Source organism: Poecile atricapillus, chromosome Z, assembly GCF_030490865.1.
Source record: "Poecile atricapillus isolate bPoeAtr1 chromosome Z, bPoeAtr1.hap1, whole genome shotgun sequence".
Classification (NCBI taxonomy): domain Eukaryota; kingdom Metazoa; phylum Chordata; class Aves; order Passeriformes; family Paridae; genus Poecile; species Poecile atricapillus.
In genome coordinates this window covers 146,142,929-146,169,208 of record NC_081289.1, presented here as the reverse complement: position 1 = coordinate 146,169,208, position 26,280 = coordinate 146,142,929, and the positions used below count along the sequence as shown (strand labels likewise).

Below are 26,280 nucleotides of genomic sequence, written 5' to 3'. Positions count from 1 at the left end.
GTGTCCCAGGCTGCTCCAAGCCCTGTCCAGCCTGGCCTTGGACACTGCAGGGATCCAGGGCCAGCCCCAGCTGCTCTGGGCACCCTGTGCCAGGGCCTGCCCACCCTCACAGCCAAGAATTTCTTTCTAATATCTAATACCCTGCCCTCTGTCAATGTGAAGCTATTCCCCCTTGTCCTGTCCCTCCATCCCTTGTCCAAAGTCCCTCTCCAGCTCTCTTGTAGACACCCTTTATGAATAATTTTCACCTTAATTACTCTACTGTGATTAGTTATCAAGCTAATACAGGACCCTTTCATCACTACTTTTACTATTTAAATACTAAAATATTAATATATGGTAAGGAAGGGAATAGATCTCACTGTAGCAGTCTTGAACATTGTTGTCACTGTGCATTACAGTGCTGAACTGCCTGGAACTGCAGATCCTGCCCTCCCTGACACTGGGGAGGAATAGTTTGTTCACCCAAGAGTAGATGTGCACTGTGATCATAGGTAACCTGGAATGAACAGGTCACGGTGTCAGCACACAAATATCCCAGGGAAGTTGGTCTGTGGGAGCAGAACCCCTCCGAGGGGCTTGTGTGACTGAGTGTTTGGAGTCTGCAACAGAATCACACTTTGAGTGCACACAGCCCAAATCTTCTGCTGTTAATGAAACACCATTTCTCCTCCCCTCTGCTGCTCCCTGCAGTACTGCTGTTTAACCCCAGACAGAGATGTTTAACTCCACGAGGAGGTTTGGAGCATGGCGTACAAAATGGTGTCAAAGAAAACCGGCAGCACTTCAGGTGATTTCACATCTTTTGCTTTCAAGTGTTATTTTGTGCTATAGAAGCAGAATACAGCACCTAATAATTCATGCCTCCTCATTGCTGCACTGGCTGACCACTTAACCTGTATTATCTCACTGTACGCCCAGCTGATGAACAGCGCTTATCTCCACACCTGCAGGCTGGGGAGAGAGAGCTTTCCAGAACGATGCTTCAGAGCTGAAACTCTCTCCTCCTGATAGAGATCCCACTTCAGTCACATTTCTCACTGAAGCTTTCAACAGCTCCTGAACATTCATACTGCTGGCTGTATGTGCCACTGATGCAAACACTGTTTATTTGGTAACAAGATACCTAGGCACTGGAGTGACAGCACAGTGGGGCATAATGTGCACTTACTGCAAGAGTTAATCGTGCCATCATTAATAATCAGCATGCCATTGCCATCCTTTTTATTGGGGTTTCCCTGTTTAGGGACTGCATTAATATTTAAGTGATGTAAAGTGCACTGGTTTATATTAACAACAGTAAAATCCTCTTGCAGCCCTGAACAGAATTTGTTTTGTTGGAGTCTGAGTCTGGACCTAAGCTAGAAGCAGGGTACAATAGTGTGCTAAAAGTCAGTGCTTTTCCCTTCTCCAAGTTGTAACAAATGAAATATAATTATCAAAAATAATTGGCATGCCAAGATGTTTTTTTCAGCACGCAACAATCCTAGTTTCCTACCCAAGCGCTTTCAATTTAATCTAAAAAGTTACTGACCTCATTTTTCTTTTGCAGCTCTACAGATACATCTAGACACATTTTAGCAGTCTAATCAGGTAGCACGGCTTTTAGAAGCGCTGGCAGCATATTGCTATCCTGTGGCAGGTCATAATATCCTGCGGCTGATCAGCGGCATCATGCAGTGCTCTGCTTTCTTCTTTTTTCCCATGCCATAATCAAAAGATCAGCAGAATTGTAAATCTCTCCATTCCCAAGTCGTTTAGGGCTTTCCTCCCTTCTTCCACCTTCAGGTTTCTCACCACCTGCCCTTCAAAGCTGCTGCAATGAGGAGGGGGTGCAGCCCCGAGACCCTCTCTTGGCAAATTGAAGAGCACCCAAGACGGAGCGCTCGGGCACTTCCCAAAGTTTAAGGCCAGTGTAGAAAGAGACAGCCCAGGAATCTCTTTTCCCTTGGTTTCCACACATTTGGGCATCCCCTTCTTCATCTTCTTATTGTGACCAATAGCAGTATCCCTGAAAACGTGTACCTGTCCTTTAACCTAGGCAAGGGTTAGGCAATACACTGAGATAATGTCAGAATAGCAAAGAGGTGATAACGAGGAGCAATCCAAGAGTATTGGTTTGTGAAGAAGCTTGCTCAGGAGGACAGAAAAGGGAGACGAGGGGGGAACCTTCTCACTCTCCACAGCTCCCTGACAGGAGGTTGGAGACAGGTGGAGGTCAAGCTCTGCTCCCAGGGAACAAGGGACAGGAGGAGAGGAAATGGCCTCAAGGTGCACCAGGGAAGATTTAGACTGGATATTGGGAAAAATTTCTTCACAGAACAGGTCGTCCCACCCTGGCACAGGCTGCCCAGGGCAGCAGAGAAGTGCCCATCCCTGCAGGGATTTAAAAGAGGGATTTAAATGTGTGGATGTGGAACTTGGGGACATGGGTCAATGGCGGCTTTGGCAGTGCTGGAGGACTGGTTGGACTTGATCTTGGAGTTCTTTTCCAACCTAAACAATTCCATGATTCTGTGGTGAGGAGGGTCCAAGGAAGACCTGTGAGTTGGTTGTGTAGCAAAGAGAATCAAACATATCCTGTAAATTTTGAAGGAGGAAGCAAGATGAGGTGTGGGTTCACCATGACTGAACAAACTGTTTTAGATCTTGGTATTACAGGCCACCTGAGGAGTGGGCAGTCCTGAGCTGACATCCCTTTGGAATAAGGGGAAAGAGCCCAGGTCTTCCCCAATGCAGCTACTGCTCCAGTTCTGGACTGGTCCTAAAGAGGTGATTTTCTTTTGAACTTCCCCACAGCCAGATTCATCCCTGTTGCTATAGCCAGCATCTGAAAGCAGGGCTGAGGAACACTTTCTTACATGGGCAGGATCAAGGTGACCAATCTGACTGCACCGTGTTAATGTTGTTCACATGAACAGCAAAAAATCCTATCATCTAACCTGACTTTTTAAACATGATTCAGGGAGTTGCACTGACAGGCATTTTACTTGCCTTAATTGTACTGACTCCTAGCATTTATTCTTCCAGGATTAAGGGACTGATGAAATTGTTTCTTGTCCGTGTTTGGCAACAATACTTTTTATTTTAAAATAGTACGCCCACTTTCCACTTCCTTCCCTGAGATCCCTCAAAACAGAACTACACAGGAAAACACGAAGCTTTGAAAAAGCAATTATTGCAGAGCCTTATCGTCAACATTTGAAGAACAAAACATGATAACACATGTTTGTTGTCCCCAGATCCCCAGGCTCCAGCAAGTTCATTTAGTGCGCATTGCTCTTCAGGGAGTCGTTTTTCACTGTTAATCACACTTTGTACACAGAAGATGCAATCTGGGAGATGGAAGTGGCGGCTCCTGGGGATGTGCTGGGATGCACAGCCTACCTTCCCGTTTGGCAGCAGCCTCCGAATCGTCACACGGTCCAAGTGCCACCCCGAGTTCACCCCTCCACCATTGTGTCCGATGCGAATCTTCTCAATAATGTCACCAACATCCTCCAGCTACAGAAGAACAAAGACAGAAACACCGCCAAACAACACCAAAAACAAACAGCAGAAAAGCAAACAAACAAAAAAACAAACACCACCAAACTACACCGAAACCAAACAAACAGAAAGTCAAAAAATTTTTAAAAAGTGAAATATTAATGGCATGAGCAACTGGTGACTTTTGAGACACCGCTTCTTTACCTTATTTCATATTTCATATTTTTGGGCTGTTTGAAGTCCCAGGGGAGAAAGTATTAGTGCTGATGTCAATTGTAGAATCATAAAATAAATCTTGGAATGGTTTTGGTTCAAAGGGACCATAAAGATCATCCAGTTCTACCCTCCTGCCATGGGCAGGGACACTTTCCACTAGACCAGGGGGCTCCAAGCCTTGTCCTTGAACACTTCCAGGGATGGAGCAACCACAGCTTCTCTGAAAAACCTGTGCCAGCACCTCATCACCCACACAGGAAAGATTTCCTTCCCAATATCCCATCTAACCCTGCCCTCTGGCAGTTTAATACCACTGCCCCTTGTTCTGTCACTGTCTGCCTGTATAAAAAGTCCCCCACCCCCTTTTTTATAAGCCCACTTTAGGCCCTGCCAGGGGCTCTCAGCTCTCCCTGGAGCCTTCTCTTGTGCAGGGGAGCAGCCCCAGCTCTCCCAGGCTGGCTCCAGAGCAGAGGGGCTCCAGCCCTGGCAGCAGCTGCGTGGCCTTCCCTGCAGTTATGTCCTAATTTGCATTTTGGCTAAAACTTTTCCCTGGACTTCTGCTCCAAAATGATGAGAACCTTGCTCTACACAAATTACCCACCATATGAGGAAGGTCTGGCTGCAAAGCAGCAATCCTGCATCTCAGGCTTCTCTGAATTAGTGGGAATGAGAGCAGTTGTTTAGAAATTTTCCCTGTACTTGGCCCTGGAGAGGCAGCACCTCCAGTGCTGTGTCCAGTTCTGCATCCCTCAGTTCACAAAGGACATGGAGGGGCTGGAGCGTGTCCAGGGCAGGGAACGGAGCTGGGGAAGGGGCTGGAGCCCCAGGAGCGGCTGAGGGAGCTGGGAAAGGGGCTCAGCCTGGAGAAAAGGAGGCTCAGGGGGCCCTTGTGGCTCTGCACAAGTCCCTGGCAGGAGGGGACAGCCGGGGGGGTCGGGCTGTGCTGCCAGGGAACAGGGACAGGAGGAGGACACAGTCCTAAGCTGTGGAGAGATCAAGTTTGGACATTAGGAAGAAATTTTTCACAGAAAGGATGATTAGATATTGAAATGGGCTGCCCAGGGAGGCAGTATAGCCACTGTCCCTGAAGTGTTCAGTGACTGGATGTGGCCCTCAGTGCTCTGGTCTGGTGACAAGGTGGGGATGGGACACAGGCTGGACTCAGTGACCTCAGAGGTCTTTTCCAACCTAATTGATTCTGTGATTCTATGAAACTGCAATGCAGCTGCATCTCAAATAACTCTTTTTAAATCACTTTCTTTTTAAAACACTTGTGTGCGCTCTCTTAATACTGGAATAACTTTGAGGTCAAACTAGTACACAAAAGCCTGGCATTTTATATTGTCTCTCTTCCTCTGCCAGAGAATCCTAATGCCATTCTGAGAAAAGCCAACAGGATGACTGTCTTATGAAGTTGCTACTGGGTTTTTATGCCTCATCTTATTAATTGAGTAATTTGTTACTAGTGAATTACTTTTAATTCACTTCCCTTTCAAGTGCTTGAACAGAAAAAATTGAAATTCACTCCTAAATATTAGCTTTTGGTTATCCCAGTGCAAACTTTTGTATAGCTGGTCTTCAAACACCCAAGGCTGGCTTCAAACCTTTGTGTGTAGAACGCTGAGCTGTCCTGCTGTCCTTGGGGCCTTAGATTCTTATTTTCTTGGAAAATGTGAGGAAATGGAGCATGTCAGTTTGCATCACTGGAGAGTACTCCCTTCCCTCCCCAGCTGACAGGAGTGCCCCATACAGATGCAAAGACAGCAGAAGTTTTAGAAGGCTCCATAAGTCAGTAAGAATGCTCTTCCTAAGGATTCCACACTGAACAAACTGGGTTTGATTCCATCAGCCCCGCTCTGACTTCAGACAGAAGATTCACCGTGAAACAATTAAATGATCCAAACTCATTTCTAAAACTCACACACATGCACACAAGTATATATTAGGGAAAAATTATTTTTCTTCTTTTGTCCTGTCCAAATACCCATCTTTCAATGAGACTTTTAATCAATACATAGCAATAAAATGATGCTTGAGCAGTCAAGATCCATGTTAAAGAAGAAGTGGGCTTTACCCTGCTGTAGGCATCTCCAGCAAATCACCACTTGCAAGCACAGATAAGAGCAGTCTCTAATCTTTTGTGCCTCTTTTGCAAAATACAAAATGATAGAGGCAGGTAAAACCACAAAGCAAACAGACAGTTCCCAGTTTGTGTTTTCTGAAACCCCCCAAATAGTTTTTAAGGTCTGTTGAACTCCAAATTATGGCTCTACATGAGCAGGTGAAAGAAAAATATATTTTGCTTTGTTCCTATCTCCTGCAGAATGAGGTGAAGTGAGAATGAAATTTGGGGACAGGTTAATATGATGGTATAAATCAGTAGTACACACTGCATTTTCTTGCACTTAGTCTAAGAAAAGTACTGATGTTTCAGATTCCACCAAAATTGAAATAAATCTTATGTAATAATGACTTAACCAGAACAGTCAGTTTAAGATTTATACCTGTGGATTAATGCAACCTCTACTATGAAAAATTGCGTGGAAACTCCACTGAAATAAGTCTTATTCTTTGTTTTAAAGGAATCACACTGGGGATTTATTTTATGATTCATGACATATAACAACATTGTGGGCTGCAAGTATTTTAACTTGTAAAAAGAATTGGTTTAAAATTTCCCTTCAATTACAGAAACAAACCAGACTCAAAAGAGAGAGAAGCTGCAAGAGCCTCTATGAAGTCAGTGTTGGTGTTGCAGCCAGGAAGGGAAGGTAAGGGCATGAAGCAGCATCAGCAGGATAAGCCAGAGCAGGTCTGCCTGTATTTTTTGCCTCCTACAAATTCTCAGCCCAATAGGAATACACTGTGAATAGGAATTGCTTAATATTTTGGATGTAAATGAGCTCACTCTTTGGTGTGCACTGGTTTACTATTTGCATACACTTGTACAAACACTTCAGGAAATACTTGGTAATATCCTTCAAAAAGTTAGCCTGGGTATTCAAAAATCACATTGTCTACAGGAAAGAAATTGTTTCTTTGCCTGAGGATACAGAAGAGAAAGCATTATGTTTCTAAGTATTGCAAATTGCAAGAGAATTCCAAATCACAGAACACCCTGAGCTGGAAGGGACTCACAAGGATCAGAGTCCAGCCCCTGGCCCTGCACAGACACCCCAACAATCCCACCCTGTGTCTGTGAGCATTGACCAAACCCTCCTGGAGCTCTGGCAGCTTTGGGGCTGTGCCCATTCCCTGGGGAGCCTGGGCAGTGCCCCAACACCCTCTGGGGGAAGAACCTTTCCCTAATATCCAATCTAAACTTCCCATTCATGCTGCTTTCTCAACTCCTGTGTGCTCCTGAGAGTGCAGAGATCAGTGTCTGGCTCTCCTCTTCCCCTCACCAGGATGCTGAAGACCACAGTGAGGTCTCCCCTCAGTCTCCTCCAGCTGAACAGACCCAGTGCCCTCAGCTGCTCCTCACACGGCTTCCCCTCCCCACCCCACACCATCCTTGTGGCTTTCTTTGGATGCCCTCTAAAATCTTAATGTCTTTCTTATATTGTGGCAGCCAAAAACACTCGAGGTGAGGCTGCCCCAGCCCAGAGCAGGGCAGCAGTGGCTGAGGTGGGTGAGAGGAGTGAGGAGCACAGCAGTGGTGACACATCCTGGTCAAGATTTCCACTCTCACTGTCATTTTGGGAATGACCTCTGGTCCCTCCCGAGCCTGGAAACACATCCTTGATGCCAATGGAGGTGAGGAGGAGGGAGGGGCAGGGGCTGACATGACTTTCCTCTTTCTGTAAAGGGCCAGCTACATTTTGTAACCTCTCACATCTTCCCAAGACTCATCTCAGGCATTGGAGCACTTTCTGTTGATTAAATAAATTCAATGGTTCCACCGTACAACAGCATAGAGGACTGAGGGAGGACTATTCCTGACCATTGCATGCTCCCCAATGCTCCCCATCCTTTGATCTTACCTCCACGATGAACTGATTCACTGAATTCCTTTCAAAATACATCCTTTGCTCTCTCTTGTTGAGGCACAGGGATTTTTGCTGAGTGCAAGTCCCATCACTTCCATAAAGAACAATGAAGACATCTGCATCCGTGCCAGCTCCAAAAATATCACTGGTGTACACCGTGATCTCGTAAGGAACAACTGGTTTAGGAAATGGCAGAAAACAGAAACAAGCCAAAAGGAGTTACGAGCCAGCATAGCAATGCTCCTAAGAAAAAAATTAATGAAACAAAAATTGAATTATAAATCTCAACAGTGAAAGAGGAGAGGGTAGGAATCACACACTTGTGGTCAGTTAAATTATTGAGTTGGTAATTCCCATGAGAATCCGAAGGAATTTCCTTTCATAAGGAAATACCTTTCCTTTATAAGGCAAATTGACCTTGATATGTGTTCATGTAATGAGTTTTTAGGTTAATTATATGACATTCAGTATACCTGCCATTCATAGTTACTAAAATAGGTTTTACTTCAACAGCTCAAGAGTCAAAGCAAAGCATGAATTCACAAATTTTTAAGCATTTAGGAAGATGGATGAAGTTAAGACAGCTGGAAGCAGCGAAAAATATTCAAAATAGTCTTATTGACAAAAAAAGTCCTAATATTTCCATTACTAAACACATGACAAAAATCCATCACAAGGGAGTTAATAATTCCTCTGTTCCATTTTTCATTTGGTACCACCTCCCCTAAAGCACTGAGGCAAACAAGTTAAATTACAGCCCAGACCCATGGTGAATGCAGAACAGTAATGCTCAAGCCCATAAATACTCCCCTATTCCTTTCCTGTGGCTTCTCCAGAATGTCCCATGACCCCAAAATCTGATGCCACCTTTTGTTCTATTCTATCTTCACAGCTTCTCAACCCTGAATCCTGCTGGAGTATGACTCAGACTTGCTCAGGAATAAGGCTGACCCAGGAATATGGGAACAGGGGCTCTGTTTCTGGCTCTGCTATGGATTTGCTATGGATATATTTGAATATATCCTAAGTTTTCAAGGTGAGATGGTGTTTAGCTCACAGAGTTAAGAAACATAGGTTCAGATGTCTGCTCATCAGACAGGTGTATACAACTCCAGATGTAGTCAATAAAGTCAGTGCAGTCTGAAGAAACACTTAATCAAGGAATGGAGGCATTTTCCTATGGATTAACTAAATCACTCCCCAGATCCAACCTCTGAATGACCAAATAACCACAATGGCAATTCAGACACTCCACTGTCATGGTATGCCATCGAGCAAACTGTATCCTGTCCCAAACTTCTTTAAATCCTTTCTGAAACCAAAACACCAGGTAAGGCTTGGGTGTCACAGAGCAGCTGCAGGGGCCTCTCCTGCCTCAGGAAGACACTGTCCCTCAGTCCCACCAGCCACAAGCACAGCCTTCAACACCAGGATTCTGCCACTGCCACGATCTGCTCCTGGCCAGCCTTCCCCCATAGACGCCTAAAAAACTTCCATCCTTTCCCATCCTGCTCTTCAATCTTCTCAGCTGCTTGTCATTCTCACCCTCCTACTCTGCCATGACTTCAGTAGTTTTTGGTCTTTACATTACAGCAGCCTGCACTGAGTTTCAGACTCAGCATCTCCGTTAGGGTAGGGAAAAGGCCCCCAGCACCACTCTGCTACTCTTGGAGTAACTCTGATTATGCATATGAGAAACTAATCACTCATTATAAGCTCAGGCTCTCTAAATACAGATCTCAGGAGGCCACAGATGAAGAAGTTTTCTTTCTACAGAGAGTCAGCCTGGAGGTACTAAATATTCCTCCTGCCCAACCCAGTGAAATACGCTCTGCCATGCTCCAAGTAAACTGGAATAATTTCTCCAGAATGTAAGAAGAGGGGGGGGGGGGAAATCCTGGATACCAAAAATCACATGCTATGCATTATGAATTAAAAATTATCCTCTCTGCTGATGGTCGTAGCACTTGCTCTTGTTGCTTGAATATTAACATCAGCTTAGAACTGAATCAGCAAAGCAGCGCCCTAACAAGGTCACCAGCAGCACAACTTTCAGCTGTCAGATGCCCATTTCATTTACATGGCACTTTTAAAGCTGTATCCCCACAGGGATGATTTTAATTGGACTGTGGATGACATGTTTTCATCGTGAAACAATTCTGGCACGAGTCATCATAAAACAAATCAAGCCGGTTTTGTTACCTCTGGCAAACTGAAACCCACAGGTTAATTGTTAGGAAGCCAGAATGTAGTAAACAGCACAGTGGGGAAGGTTCAGATGGTGAAAAAGCATAAGCTGACAGTAGGCCTGGTGCAAACTGTTTGCCAGAGAGGCCTGACTGCTTCCAAAGGCTGGATGTGGGCTGCTGACAAAAATCAAGTTAACATGAACTATGTACTCAAAGGCACAGCACGCCAGAAATTCCTGCACAAAATTCATTAAAATATTCAGAGGTGTTAAAAATTATATAGCAAACATCTGAATGAAAATATATATTGATTGGGATAACATGGAAAAAAAAAGATGAGAAGCACATACTGACTCTCTGGGTTATATTCACTCTTATAAAAGGTATCACTGCATCTATTAATAATGTTATTTTTTCACACAAAATGACATGGAATACTGCATCCAGCTCTGCGATCCCAAACTTAAGGAGGACATGGAGCTGCTGGAGCCAGCCCAGAGGAGAAATCATGGAGATGCTCCAAGGGCTGGAGCTCTGGAGCCAGCCTGGGAGAGCTGGGGCTGCTCCCCTGCACAAGAGAAGGCTCCAGGGAGAGCTGAGAGCCCCTGGCAGGGCCTAAAGGGGCTCCAGGAGAGCTGCCCAGGGACTGGGGACAAGGCCTGCAGGGACAGCAGCCAGGCAATGGCTTCCCAGTGCCAGAGGGCAGGCCCAGCTGGGATATTGGGAAGGAATTGCTGGCTGGGAGGGTGGGCAGGCCCTGGCACAGGGTGCCCAGAGCAGCTGGGGCTGGCCCTGGATCCCTGCAGTGTCCAAGGCCAGGCTGGACAGGGCTTGGAGCAGCCTGGGACACTGGAAGGTGTCCCTGTCCATGGCAGGGGGTGGCACTGGATGAAATTTAAGGTCCCTTTCAGTTCTGTGAATCTACTATTTCTTCCATTTGACTGAAAAAAGTGTGGAAGGGAGCAATGAGAATCCTTTCTTCTCCAGAGAGATCAGATAAAGAGGGTTAGATGTGAGAAATAAAAATACCTTGGTCAAAGAATGGGTGAAGCACAAAGACATGGCAGTGGCAGATCCTCAGAGAAGAAATTATTTCAGCTGACGGACTGGAGGGTATGGGGATCTGGACATGGGAGGGACTTTCAACTGTCTTCATAATTCAAATAAATAATAATTTCAAATAAAAGGAGGCAAAACAGCTGATGGACTTCCCTGTGGCTATTACCACAACTACTTGTGAAAAAGAACTCTGAGGCAGAGAAAGAGAGTTTGGGCAGATCTAAATTTTGATATCTAAATAAAGAACTGCAGGCAGTAAGGCTTTTGATACCTTCAGTACATACACTGGGGATGAGAGGGGAGACAGCCTCAGCGTGAAATTTTTCAGCTTTACCAAGGAAGAACCTGTCAGGAAATCAACTCCCAGGTGTCAGACCTCATCTCTCATCATTGTGACATCCAACCCAATGTGAGGAAAAGGTGGTTCTGACAGTACCCTAATGGTGGGCAAAATTAATCAACCACTTGAAATGAAGCAGATCAGAGAGGGACAAGTCAAATATCATCCCAGGGCTGAACCCTGCACCCTGTCAAAGATGCTTATGAGCATGAGAAGCGAGAGGGCTACAAAGTAAGCAAAATATTTCATTTACTTCAAGAAAACCATGTTGTCTGACCCTGCAGTATTCTGCAAACTGAAAAATAAGTTTCCAGAACTGAAGAGTTGCCATATCAGACTTGAGCTTGTACTCAGAAGGAGCTGAGCTGGGGCAATGTTTACCCCAAATATTACTTTGGAGGGGAGTGAAGAGTGAGGAAAAATTGGAGAACACTAAAAGAGGCAGACTGGTACAACACTTCCAGAAAAACACCACACTAAAGAAACTCTAGAAGTGGGTCTTTCATCATGAGACAGCTGTGTGATGCCAAAGGCACTGGAAGAACTAAGACTTGGAAGCAAGACCAGAGTGTCTGCTTTGGCAACAGAAATGGCAATATTAGAATTGAGCAAGATCAAAGGGAAACTGGAGACAAGGAAGGCAGCTTGAAATGAGCAGAGGACTTGGAGGGGATGGGGAAATAGGACGAAAAATACAATCATCCACATCCACATGACTTCTAATGATTGTCTGATTTGGCAAACACAATAAATGTTAATCTAGAGCACCCAGAGGAACCTTCTAGTAGTAATATGAATAGTTGGCATGTGATCTACTTATGAATTTTCCAAAACCAGTTCAAGGGAGAGGCGAAACCTATAAAAGTGCACGAGATGGTGAGATTTTATCCTCTGTAATGACGGGTGTATCCTGAGGAAATGGCATTCTGCTCACATGGGATGTATTCTACTGTCTGCAGTTCTGCAGGGAAGATAATTCTCTCAACGGCTCCATCATCCTCCGATTTATCCAGCCAGCGGCCACAAGGGAACTTGAGGCACTGTCCCAGGGATGGGGCATCAATCTCCACCCATTCCAGAAACCAGCCAGTTGAATTACCTGTGGTGGAGAGATAACAATGAATAACCCACAAAGCCTTTACAGACAACAGCAAATGAATCACTGCATGCCAGACCTCTGAGATATAAATCTTTCTGTCATTTGCCAAAGGGAATGTAGAATATATATGGCGTAACAATCATTGGATGCAATTGCCCAGGACTGAGGTAAAATCCTTCACATTTCTGTAAGTGACAGGCTAAAGATGTGCATGTGTAAATGCTAATTACTGCATCACTTTTATCAATTGGCCTCTGTAATAATACAGAGCAGTTATCAATAAACCTGTCCCTCAATGACCCACAGGGGAAGAGATCCATCCATAGCTCCACTGCCTCCCTTGTTTGTAGCAGATACACAGAATTCTGTCTAAAAAGCAGCCAAGACTTGATGATCAAAATACTACCAAACAATAAAAAAGTGAGACAATTCTATGGGTCCCATGCAATAAAAATAAATATGGGGTTTGGTGATATCTGTGAAAGACTCTCTCCAAAGATGTGGCTTCAGAACTACAGAAAGTTGCAGGGGGAGAAGATGCAAAGCTACCTGCAAATTGGCACCACTGAGCTCCTAAAGTCACATGGGAATGGAATCAGCAGCAAAGACAATAGCAACAACAGCCAAAGTGACAGCAAGGATCTGTCACCAAAAGGTAAATTACATTTGGAGTCTTGGAGGCAGGTTATTTTATACAGCAATGCACCCAGTGCACTAGAAACACTGCATTACAAAGCAGATTATCTTACCTTTATTGTCATGGCCTATCTTGATTTTTTTCAGGTCTCCAATGTCCACGGACTCCACTGTAAACTCATCTACCTTCCCACGCTCAAATTTGTTCTTGTTAATCTTTGAGGCCTTTAGGCTGACTATCCCTGTTGTGGCAATGCAAAAGGACATTGTTCAGCATGTGAAACAAATCCTCTGGGAATGTCAACAGTGGAACGAGGGAAGTGGCTAAAATGCAAAAATTGGCTTTTCATCCCAAGATCTGAGCTTTGTCCCTCCCTCTGAGCCCAAGTCTGTATCAACACCCCAAATATATACAATTCCTCCCTTGAATGATCCTCTGGCAGTGCAACAGGGACGATGTTGTCGTGCTGTGCTCGCAGCTAAAGAAATCGCTGCTACCCATCAGTTCCCTGTCACTCTCACAGGCATCCCAGCCACTGCACACACAGCTCAGCTGCTTCCAAGAGGATTTGCTCATCAGCTGATTAAATACTTCTGGGCCACTCAAAGAGGCAGAGGAGGGTTGGGTTTCAGGAGCATGCTGATTCATTGCTGAGGAAAGCAAATCATCCAGTGCATTCACTACTCAATAATGTAGTCCCAGTCAACTGTGCTGTTTCTATAATTGAAATTAAAACCTTTAGATCAGCAGCTGGTGCAAATCAGCATCGCAAAGTTTGGCAGTGATTTACAGCAGCTGGTGCTGTGCTCCAAGTTACCACGATGTGTGCACTGACTGCGAGAACACCAAGTTGTGCTAAAAGGAGTGAGAAATGGATATTGAGGAAATGAAAAGAAATCATGACCTGTCTTTTCAGGTATCAAACGGGGAGTTGCTACCCTTTCCCATCATTTGAAGCCATACCCGTATCATCTTTACTTCCATAGAGTATGATGAAAACATTGGCATCTGTCCCAGCATTCTTCTTGTCCCCCGTTTTCACTTTCACTGTGTATGTCGTTGATTTAGCTGCCAGATAAAATATCCTCATTTAAGAGTGCGAAGTCTGACCAGGAGTTAACTCTACTTTTCCTTGCATAAATGTGTGCTTTGTCTGAGTATTGTTTTGACTGCTCACAGCCATGCTGTAATCTCTAATTCCTGTCCTATGCTCTGATAGCCCTTGAGGTGAGCTGGGTTATCTGGTCCCAGAATCTTCTACTGCTCCAATCATTCAGCACATTTCCTGGATATCTACAGATAAGAAATGTGCTCAAGCCTTCCCATTTGCTTCCTAGGAGCCTATAACCCTCCTCAAAGCTGCCTCTGACTGTAATATTTAATTTTAAAAATCCACATACCCCACCCCCTTTTATTTCATTGGCATCAAATAATTCATGTGCATATAGCACATACCAGAAAATGTGTACACTGACATATACAGTTCATATTCACAAACACACCTTTCAGAACAGCATCAGTAGGGATGTTTCTATTGCACCATCACCTAGAGAGTGCACTAAACTCATAGAAAATCTCATGGAAAAGTCTACTATGGTCTTTACTCAGCTGCTATAACCTCAAGATTTCCAAAATGGGATATTCCCTCCCTAGCTGCTCATGTATTTCCAAGTTGTTGGTCAACCAGCACATCCTTCTGAACCAAAGGGATAAACACTTTGTGGAGTTTTTTTCACTACACAGCTCTCAGAAATTATTCATGTATTCAAAAGCATCTGAGGGGGAAATAGGAGAGAGTTAAAAACCTTTCACTGGTTATGAAACCAAACCAGTAAAAGTGTTGGGCACTCAGCACCTTACAGGATCAGACCCAGGAGTGTGTCACTGCTCTGTGGTTACCATGCAAATTTATTTAAAAGTGAGGCAAAGTTATTTTGGAGGACAACAGACACAAGCAGCAAGATGGAAAGTTTGATAAATTTAGGTCCCACCACTTTCTCTGGGCGCGTTTTCTCTCTGCTCAGTTTCATGTTGGAAGATTCAATCGTTACAGTCCATGATGTGAAATTAATGAGATTTATTCCTTAGATATTAGCAACCAATATGCATTTCAGTTCAAAAATGATGACTGAACTTATTACCCATCTTCCTAGCTTTGTCACTTTGGGTCCAATCTTGCAAGATGATTAAATCAACTAAAAATTAGGAGGGTCCACTCCTCAGAGTCTGACACACACTTGACACTTCATTCACACCTGAAAATTTCATTCTGGGGCAAAATTACTCTCAGCCCAGTGAGTAACTTCTACTTCTGACTGCTCATGGTCTCAACAGCACTAACAACCTGGTTCCTTTCCCACCCCACACTGGAAGAAATACAAGGCCAACATGTATATTCCACCTTTCTGTTCCAGGCCCAAAGTTGCAGGAGACTGGCCACTATTTTCTGAATCTTTCTTTACAAATGCTTCATCCACTGGGACCAGCTCTCTGGCAATCTGACCGTCGTCTTCCTCGACTGCCAGCCACCTCTGGCATGGAAAGTAATACCTACAAAATGACAGCAGCACCTGGCACTGACACAGGACTTCACAGGCTTTAATAACATAAACAAACACAGATCAGAGGCTACTTGAAGAAAAAAAAAAGTAACACAACAAGATTACTCAAAGCTGAGCAGTACATCTGTTTTCATCCTTGAGATCTGGTGTTCTGGGAGCTAAATCCATAAATAGGTTAGGGAGCACATACTACTAAATGCTGTTTCTGGGCTGCCAGCCCCACATGGTTGATTCATTTTAATTTCACTCCCAGAAAGAGTTCAGTAACGGGAAGGAACCTCCAGTCTCCCAGGCATTTTATGTTTATGAAGACTGGACCCTTCTTGTCCTTAAGAATGGTCTCACCCATCAGAGCATTGTGCAATTTTTAAACTTGTGATTTCCAGCAAGTTCCACCTCAAAGGCAAACCTATATTTCAGGTTTTGAACAGCCCGTTCTTTGCTCTTCCAGCTGTCTGTGGAAATCATAAGAGTTTGCTTAGGTCAGAATTTGCTTTTGGCCCAGACCTCTGCATTAAGTACAAAAGGCAAACAAAGCATGAGCTCAGGGACTTCCCAAGTGGGGCCTAGAAGGGAAATGCTTGAGTGCAGCCTCTGCTCCAGGGGGGAGAGATGAGCCCACCCCAGGAGAAACAGAAAAAAGCTGAGGTTCCCTTCCAAACACTGCTGGTCCCCAAATCACAGAGCTGCTGGGGCAGCAAAACCCTGCCACAGGTACCCCAGAATGGCCCCACACTCTGTGCCATGGCACAGTGACCACAAGGCTCCCAAAGGATGCCTTTGGATCCTCCCCTATCAGTTGCAGGGGAGCTGCAACGATGCCCTTTCTGCACCTCCTCTGCCTCCCCACGGCTCTGCAGGCCCCTGAGAACGTGGTCCCTTTCCTGAACACAGGAAAAGGGCTCAGCAGGCTCCTCACGTGGTGCTCTCTTTGAGGTCAATAATCTCAACCCTCTCCAGGAACCAGCTGGGCCTAGCACCAGAGTTATCGTGGCGGATCCGCAGCTTCTTCAGCTCGCCCAGGTCGATGGCTTTGATGGTGAACACGTCTACCTGCACAGGAGGCAAGAGGCAAATGGCTGTGTTTCCAAGAAAGAAGGAAAAAAAAGGCAGTAAATGGCCAAGGGCATTCTTTTTTTTGCCATTAAAAAGTAGCTATTTGTAAGTTTTCTCTGTACTCTTTGTGTGGGTGTACAAAAATAACTACAGAGCTCTGAGGTCTCCCATTAACACTCATGTTTGGCTTCTACAAGGCAGTAATAGCCTTGGAGCTGCTCACCCCTTCACTCCTCTCTTTACCTCATCCCAGTTTCAGCTTTCTATGAGTTTAACTCCTCTCTGCTAAATATCATTCCTTTCAGGCTTAGTATTTTCCCACAGATTGAATCTGGAGCTGGTCAAAAAACTTGTTGACTCCATGGAAATTCTCCTGCACACCTCTGTGCAGAATCTTAGAATATCCAGAGTTGGAAGGGATCCACAAAGATCACAGAGTCCAACTCTTGGCTCTGCATGGGACAGCCCTAAAATACAGCCCATATGCTTTATTTCAAATATTTCAGAATTTCTTCCTTTTGTCATTTACCACAACCAAGAGGATCATTTATTAACTGTGTTAGTGTGACAGGATGGTCCTTGTTATCATAACAGTTTAAACATTTTAATATGATTAATATGTTGGTAGACTTAGGGCTTGTACTCCCAAGAGGAAGGAGCATTACATTTGCAGCTTGGAGCACTTCCCACTGAATGAAGAACCATGTGCAGGTTGCAGTTTCACCAGTGCCAAGCTCATAAATCACAGCTAACAGCTTATTTAACAACCTTAGGGCTCCCTTTTTTTTTTTTTTTTTTTTTTTTTTTTTTTTTTTTTTTGTGGTTGCAAGTTTTCCACAGCTGCTTTTTGTTTCTATAATTTTTTGTTCTTCAGAATCATTCCTTTAAAAACTCCTGGCTATAACAGTAGCTTGTTAATTGTTCATAAAATTTTAATAGCAAATACTCGAAATACAAGAGATGGCCTTTAATTGGATTGGATTATAATGTAATTACAGCACACTGTGTAATATTGCTTTTATTCCCTGGCTGGCTGTGTAGAACACTTAGAATAGCATTTGCATCTAAATATCTACATGCTTGAACTGCCCCAAAAATACTCTCCAATACTAATTTAAAGTTTGTAAGTTTTAAGTATCCCTGAAAGGAGCATTATTACCAGAACGCTTACAGGAAGCAGACAAAGAAAGTGGCTCCAACATGGAATTGGTGTTCAGCTTATTATTCAAATTAATCTCCCCTGGAAAATATTTTGAGGCATTTATATATTTCAGAAATAAAACACATTTGAAGGAAGTGAGAAGAAGCTGTATTGAATGGCCAGCACGTCAACCAAGAGAAGCCTGCCAGCCCCCTTCTCGCTTGAGTGAGTGGAGTTCATGCATTACCTGTCCTTTCTCAAACTTGTTGAGGTTATTTGACCTTTTCAGCTGGCGCTCACCCGTGTCTCCTCTTTCCATGCCATAGATGCTCAAGAAGACATTAGCATCTGTCCCAGCCCCCCACACAATCCCAGTGAGAACGCGGACTTCATACGTATTTTCTGCAAGTAAAATTGCAAAGGCAGGTCAGAAGGACCCCAGAAATGGCCATATTTTATTGAATCCATGGCTCACCAAAGTGAGCCACAGATTTGATGAAATATGGTCATTTCTGGGCCATATTTCCCCCCCAGATTTACATAAATTTCCATATTTCTGGCCAGATTTACTCATTTATCCCCAAAATGCCAGCACAGAAAGGGTTTTCCTGGAGTTTGTTGGCATGCATCTCAGAACATGAGCATCTCTGTGCTCCTCCAGCCCCTCTCCTCGGCCATAACAACAGTTACATCTTGCTAAACTCTCAGCCACAGTGGCATCCTCTGGGACTCTTCATCCAAGTGCCCCAGACGACCTTTGATGAATCCTGTAGAAATCCTGTAGGACATTCCAATTTCAGGCTGTCTCCCCCATGCTCTGCCTTAGCTTACCCACCATCCTCTTCCTCCCTAGGCTGATCCACCACAGATACAGTGCATGCCTGGGGTAACGGGGTGGTTTTGGGGGATAAGTGGTCCTGCCAAGCAGCACAGTGTGGTTGCCATCCTTCATGCAGAGGCTGGATGCACACACACACACACACTCACATTCCCTCTGGTATTTACCCTCCAGGTCAGATTCTCCATCAGGCACCAGCTCCACCACGAGCTCTTTGTCCCCTTCATCCTTAGCCAGCCAGCGATGTGCCACAAATGTATAGACATCCATTCCTTCTTCCTCCTCTACCTCCTCATCAGATTTCTTTTCCTTCTTTTCGTCAGACTCCTTTGTTTTTGCAGCCAGGCGCTTCAGAGTGACGCTTTCCAGGAACCAGCCATCCCCAATGCCTGTCCCATCGTGGCCTATCCGAATCTTATAAATCTTGCCAACATCTGCAGCCTCTCTCTGCCACCAAGGGAAAATCAGCACCAGGGGGACAGAAGACAATCTTAATTTCATAAAGCACTTTCTTAAAAATGAGAAGCATGGCCTCTATTACACAAACTATCTAAGAAAGGATAAGAACAATTTCTTAACGCAACTTTACATTTATTTTTTCCTTCCTGCTTAACTATTTCATACTTTCCATTACTAAATCTCATCTGAATGGATTTAGCTGAAGACATTCAGAGCAGCCATGGTGAGGAGAGGAGCTAAATCCATATTTATTGGGCTCCTGACTTCCTCCTAGCTCTCCTTACCTGTATTGTCTCTGTGTTGTCACTGAAGATGAATATATGATAATACCACACCAGGTTTTTACAGCTTCTCAGTGCATGAGGCATTTTGAAAATTAATAATAAGATGCCTTTCATACTCAGCACAGGATATGAACCCAGCAAGAAGCAATAATGGTGTAGTGAAAAGGCAGTTAACTCATATAACCCAATCTCTGACACAGACTGTGGGCTTGGAGTGCCCTTCTCCTTCCTTCTCATCTGGAAAATTAGAGAAGTATTTTCTCACTTTGCTGGTGAGCAGAGAGGATACAATCATTAGTGGTTACAGTGCTTCAGTGGCAGAAGGCTGATCAGTAAGAAGATTTACATCCCTCTAGTCAGCACAGCAGACACAAAACCCTCTTGGTTTAGATTATCTGTCCGGATTACTACCTAATGAAGTTGGATAGAAGATTTTACTCCACATAATCCTTCAACAACCCATGACTTGTTTCTGATGATTGCTTACGCTGTTATGCAGTGTTTATGTTATAAAACTTACAAACATTTGCTCCAGGCTGAAATCTGGCACATGGCATGTAAGGTTTTAGTCTAGAAGCGTTTTGTAGATTAAAACAAAATCAATTGCACACAAGATGCTTATCAGAAAACTAAAATTGATCCTGCTGTCCTGACATAAAGAATGTATCTTTCCTTACACGGCTTTACCCTTAGATTTACTGTAATCATCCTGCATGCCTTGTCCATGACTGATGGCATTTCCTATTATCATGTAGCTCAGAGAATCTTACTTTTGCCCATGTCTTTTTGTAAACATTCATATAGTGAAAGAGATAGACGATCTGTTTATTAATGCTCTGGAGCTTCTGACTTGTGTGCTTATAAAAAACTCACAGAAATGGGCATAACTTTCAAATCTGGCAATAAATATCAGAGAGAGGATATAAGCAAAGCTATGTAAACAGAACACTGTACATATGGCTTTATTATAAATCTGATATTGGCTAATAGCTCTTACTCATAAATTTTAGAATGCTTATTTCCTTTAAAATCAGAGAAATGTAATCTTAAAATTATAGAGTTTTTAAAAAGCAAACATTTATAAGGTACTAGTCATTTCAAATCCCAAAAAACTCATTAAAAATAGATAAACATCAGTAACTCCATTCAGTAAAGCAAGAAAATGAGGCAGGAGGAGGTGAACTGATCTCAAAAATACACTGTACAAAACTGGTAAAGCTGTGGATAAAGGCACCTCCATTTGGCCACTGACAGCAGGAAGGATATCCCAGTTCTTGATGACTCAGGGGAACTTCAGCAATTAGCTCCAAGCTTAACTGTGCTGAGATGGATCCAGCCTCTGTGGGACTGCAAGTTCATAAGAAGACTTGGGCACTGCTGTGCCAAGTCTTGTGCTGTGAGCACATATGACAGATGTGCCTTAAATCCTGCTTCCACCTGGACTCTCCAGGTCCAGATGTCCAGGTGTTGGTCTCCTTCAGTACAGAAGGATGTGGTTCTGATGTGTCCTGGCAGAGCATCCTGTCTTTGCTCTGCTCTCACATCAGGGCAGGTGCTAAGGCCATCCTGTCCCCTAAACCATGGATTCTCTGGGCAGAAGCCCCAAGCTAGCAGGGCAGAAAAGAGCTTTGGTCCCAAAGGGAGAGGACACCTGACCACCTTGTGATCCACACTTGCTGTGCAGCCTCATCAGACCAGGACATCTTCCTGGATTATCCAAGTCCTGGCTCACTCCCTTGAGTGAAGTTGGAGGTTTCTCACCCTCCAAGCACTCCCTTTGCTGCTGGGCTGCTCAGAAAGAGGTGTGGGCTCTGCAGTATAAACCTGAATTGTAACCATCCTGATACCTGGAGGGCTGACTGTGCACATGGAGCACCAGGGCTGTGCAGTGCCTGCTGGAAAGGCATTTCAGGCACTATAAAATCCATGGATCATTCACACATTCACAGGAATTACAGCTGCAAACCTCTGCAGGACCGATGTCTGCATCCATGGTTAATGGTGTGTGTGACCACAGGCAAACCTGGGATTCCTTATATTCTCATACAAATGTGCTTTCTTTTTCCCCCAGCTACACAATGAGAATTGTGGTCAGGCCTGAAGTTGAAAGCCTTTTGAGATTCTTTAGAAAGTAAATATAAACATATACTGCTATTAGATCATAAATTTCAATTACACCTTTGCTACTAGCCTCTCAGAAGATGTAACTCCCTCCACAAAACACAAAACCCCATAAAGAAATAAAAAGCCTTCCAAAACTATGGATAGAGGCCAGTAGATACTGCCAGACTTTTTTTTTTTTTGTATGTTTGGGCTAGTTACTCTATTGATGTCTCAACTTTGGCTGATCATTTCTTTCCCCTCTTAGAAGTGGCAGTGACTGCCTTCATCATACCTTGAAGATATCTGTGGCTCCCCTTTCAAAGTTGTTGGATCTGTTTTCTAAGATGATCAGTTCTGTTTTGCCAGTCTCACCATAAATCTGCATGAAGACTTTGGCGTTGGTGCCTGCGGCTCGCACGTTTCCAGTAACTACAGACACCTCATAGTTTATCACTAGTCCAAAAATAAAGCAATTATATCAGCAGAGAAACTCAGATAACAACATTCCCGGGGGCTCAGGTTCGAAATTAAATTACCTTGTCTTAACAAATGACCATGTAGACGACCATTTGCTCTTATCCAAACTAAATGTGAGATAACAGAACCCTTCACTGAGGACTAACCTAATAGTTTTCCTTTTGAAAGTGTTAGCCAGTGTCAGAGGGGTGCAAAACAGAGCCTTAAAAGGGAATTTTGTTTCAGTACTAACTATAGAGTGGTTGAATGATCTCCTTAGTACAGCAGAAGGGAGGGAATTAGAGAGAGCAAGGGAAAAACACAGCATTCCTTCTCAGGATCCAACAACAGGTTTAAACTGTAGCCTTAAAAGAAAATGGATCTACTGATAAAAGTCAAGTGGCCAGTAGGGATTTGGCACTTATTTATCAAACAGCTTCTCCTTTCCAGGAAACAGGGTAATAAAGACAGGATGGGACATGTGCTGGTGCATAAAGAGAAGAAAGGACTGGGGTAGATAAATGTAGAAAAAAGAAGAACCCACTGATATTGCAGTGAAGAAGCACATTGTCTTGTGCTGTGTTCTGCTTCCCAGGATGTAAATTTTTCATATGGTCTCAGGAAATGGAGATGAAAATCTCTGTAATGTTTTTCCAACTCTTTCAGAAAACATGAGGAGAATATTTTACTTTCCCCACCAATATAAGCTCGTAGGAGTGGTGACTTTTTGGTTTCAGTGTCTAAGACAGTGGAGACCCTCCCCCTGAAGAATGGGAGCAGTACATATTTAGCCCTAGCTCTAAAGCAGCGTGTGTTCTCTTACATTTCTCAGTAGGCAAAATCTCACTTGGGTAGACCTCCACCTCCACCCTGCCATCAGCCTCATCCTTGTCAAGCCATCGGTTGCAGGGGAACATGTACTGCTTTCCCTGGACTGGAACTGTGATCTGGACACTGGCCAGGAACCAGCCGGACCGCAGACCCACGTTATCGTGCCCAATCAGGATTCGGTTGATCTTCGAAAAAAAGCAAACAAAAGCCCAGAGGGCAGGGAAAAACCCAGCACAACAGAATTTGCTTAATGTTAAACAGTGTCCTCACCCGTGCATGGTGGTGTTCCACCACGTGTTTTGTAAATAATTTATATATGTATTTAACTATCTACTTAAAACACTTCTCACATGCCAGCATGCACAATAGATTACTGGTGTGAAATCTATGTAAAATATGTATCTTAATATCCAGTGTAAATGTCAAAGGCTCTTTCATCATCATCAATATGGAGTGTTATTTTGACCCTGGATTCACACACTTGCACAAATTATAGAGCCACCTGCAATTAATTCTTACCTTTCCAATATCCATCATATCTATAGTAAACTCGTCCACTCGACCACGTTCAAAATAATTGCCTAGATCATTATCAGAGACTAAGAGAGGCTCTTTGCTGGAGTCTGCTTTTTCACCGTAGAGTTTGATGAAAACTTTGGAATCTGAGCTGGCACCAGGGATATCTCCTGTCTTCACACTGATGTGATAACTGACATCTGGAGTAAGATTGATGTACAAAACACAGACATGTGAGTGGCATTTCCAGTGCCCAGCCAGGAAATTGGCTTCAAACAACTTATAGGGGGAGGAAGGCTCCAGATACGGACACAGAAAGGACTTTGGCCTCCATTTGTGCTTCCAGCATTTTAGGGCAGTGCTGGAGAAGCTGTCACACCATGGAGTCATTCACCAAAAAATAAGAGATCCAATAGCTGCATTAGTCAGCAGAAAATATTCTGTATGCCTCCCTCTCACTGTTAGATGCTTACCCAAGCCATAAAAATGCACTAAGGTAAATGGGATTATTTCACCATTTTTATACTTACAGTTAAATGCAATAATTTTGATCACCTTCTTCTCTTTTTTTTTTTTTTTTTTTTAAACAAAACAATCAGCACTATGCAAGCATCATTTTCTAAAGAAAATCATAGCATTGGAGCCCTGGTTCTCCAGAAAAGGACAGTATAATATTTTTGGTGATTTTCTTCAGAGAATGCTGTTATTTGATGAAATTTACTCTACTGAAACAGAGGCAATTCAAGATTCTTCAGAGAAAGATAAACAAGAAAGCAGCTCTCAAGTCACAACTTTAAAAATTGACATTTCTTTCAACATATATAATGCTGCAATTATGTTCTTTTATGCAAATTAATCCTATTCATAAACCAGAATTTAAGAGTTAGAGGCATTTCTCTCAGAATGACCTACTGCAGCTTCTTGTATAAGAATGGCAAAAAAAGCCCAGTAGATGTACTGGGAAATGACAGGAATTATTAAGAAGAAGAAATAAATATAATAAAGAATAATGTGTTTATATTAAAATATTTAAAAATATTTAAAAATAAACACATCCATATACAACTCAAACCCAGACCTTCTTTCTTTCCAAGCTAAACTCACTTTTTAGCAACGGTGACTCCCCAGCAGGCACTAATTCTCGGACAATCTGACCATCGTCCTCATTTTTGTCAAGCCATCTGGTTTACAAACAGAAGTAAGTTATCTTTGAATAATTAGCACCTGTTAGACCTTTCAAAATATACCCTGGCTTCACACATAGCCCATATCCACACTACAGTCAAAAAGATACTTTTTTTAAGGACTCTGTATCTGTGCTATCTTAGCAGGGACTTGACCAGACCATACGGCAGCCACATTTTAAATCTCCATTTTTCCAAGAAGAGGGACTGTGAGAGTAGATAAGCATCTGCTGTGATGTCCATCTGTCTGAAAAGCACAAACTCCACAACCACAAGTTATTCCTGTGAACAGGCAGTCTTAGTGTCTTGAAAGCATTGACCTTCGTTGACCACAAAGACTTGCAGCCTCTGCTACTAAAGGGAGGGGATGAATTATGTTATTCCCATTTTCAGGGCTGGGTATCTGCAGGCAGCTGGCATCAGCAAAAAGGAAGCATTTGCAATGTTTCTCACCACTAAAGATCCAACTAGGCTAATTAAGAAGAGGAGCTGGGCACAAAGCAAACTGTAGCATGGTCTCATGGGAAGAATATCTGAAAGGAAAATCATAGAATGCTTGGTGTTGGAAGGGACCCTAAAGTCCACTCAGTTACAACTGCCTGCCATGGGTAGGGACACCTTCAACTACCCCAGGTTACTCCAAGCCCTGTCCAGCCTGACCTTGAACACTTCAAGGGGTGGGGCAGCCACAGCTGCTCTGGCAACCTGTGCCAGGGCCTCACCACCCTGATAGTAACTAACTTCTTCTTGATATCTAATCTCTCTGCCCTCCTTCAGCTTAAGATCATTTCCTCCTTATCCTACTACTACATGCCCTTACCAAAAGTTCTCTCTTCAGTCCCCCCAAAACAGAGGGGAGCTGACTGCTAACCTGGCAACCTTCACAGCTGCTCCTTCTGCCTCAGGGGTGAAGGATTTGCAGCCTCAACCCCCTCATGTGCCCTACAGCAACCATTGCATGATAACAGCCAGGGACCTGGAAGAGGTTTCTCGCCCTCCTCTTCAAACCCAGACTGCTGCAGCACTCAGTATATTCCTGTAAGCATCTGTTTAGGGTCAGGTTTCCCACAGTGGTGCTGTGAGAGCAGGAGCAGTTTCCAGAATGCCCATTGTTCCCAGGAACACATCTATCTGCAGCAGCGCCTTTTGCAGCTAAAAATACTGTTCCAAAGCAGCAGGGGCGAGAAAAGGACAAATGAGCACTCTCTGGCGGGTCATGCAGAGTATTTAAATGGCTCCAGAGACAGGAGGAGTGAAAACAAATCCCCAGAAACTGTTTATTTTTAAAGGTGGCCACACTGGACCACAGCAGACCTGGTTCTGCACATCTGTGCCCTGTGAGCTTCCCACAGTGTCACTGTGACACACACATTGTCCTTGGCTGACCTGTGTGCCTAAAAGGAGGGGAGCTCACTTCCCATCGAAGTTTCCGTCTTTGACTTTGACAGTGAGTCAGCTTGTATGGAAACCAGAAAATGACCCTTAGAACCAGGGTTTGGGGACATGAACAAAGAGCTGCTGGCAGCTGGATCAAACCTAAGCCACCTCGCTGGTAAAAAGCCAGCGCAGCTCGAAGTCATCACCCGTTGGACCAGATATTTTGGAAGTCCCAGGATGGTGCCTCTCCACTTCATCCATCTGAAGGAATATTACATTTTCAATCTTCTCCCATCTCCTCCCACCCAGAGGAAAATAATAAGCACAAAGAAGCCATGCAAAAAAAACTGCACCAGGAAAGAAATCCAAACATGAGGTAGAGCCAGCCAGTCCTGGGTGCACGAGTAGCAGTGTTCTCATGCAAAAGGGGTGCACAGGAGACCCATCATCACAATG

General features: G+C 43.9%; 1 protein-coding gene across 1 annotated transcript in view; it reads right to left on the bottom strand.

Annotated features, from left to right (window-relative positions):
• Positions 1-26,280, bottom strand: part of LOXHD1 (lipoxygenase homology PLAT domains 1) — a 149,464-nt gene that overhangs the window by 54,814 nt on the left and 68,370 nt on the right. Inside the window, exons 15-27 of the mRNA XM_058825935.1 lie at positions 24,368-24,444; positions 23,267-23,463; positions 22,740-22,932; positions 21,753-21,913; positions 18,782-19,061; positions 18,024-18,178; positions 16,499-16,632; positions 15,420-15,568; positions 13,982-14,086; positions 13,131-13,259; positions 12,217-12,381; positions 7,689-7,870; positions 3,388-3,504 (exon numbers count right to left, since the gene is read on the bottom strand). Of these exons, the coding sequence (XP_058681918.1) occupies positions 3,388-3,504; positions 7,689-7,870; positions 12,217-12,381; positions 13,131-13,259; positions 13,982-14,086; positions 15,420-15,568; positions 16,499-16,632; positions 18,024-18,178; positions 18,782-19,061; positions 21,753-21,913; positions 22,740-22,932; positions 23,267-23,463; positions 24,368-24,444 (2,044 nt within the window). The remainder of the gene's footprint in view (positions 1-3,387; positions 3,505-7,688; positions 7,871-12,216; positions 12,382-13,130; positions 13,260-13,981; positions 14,087-15,419; positions 15,569-16,498; positions 16,633-18,023; positions 18,179-18,781; positions 19,062-21,752; positions 21,914-22,739; positions 22,933-23,266; positions 23,464-24,367; positions 24,445-26,280) is intronic.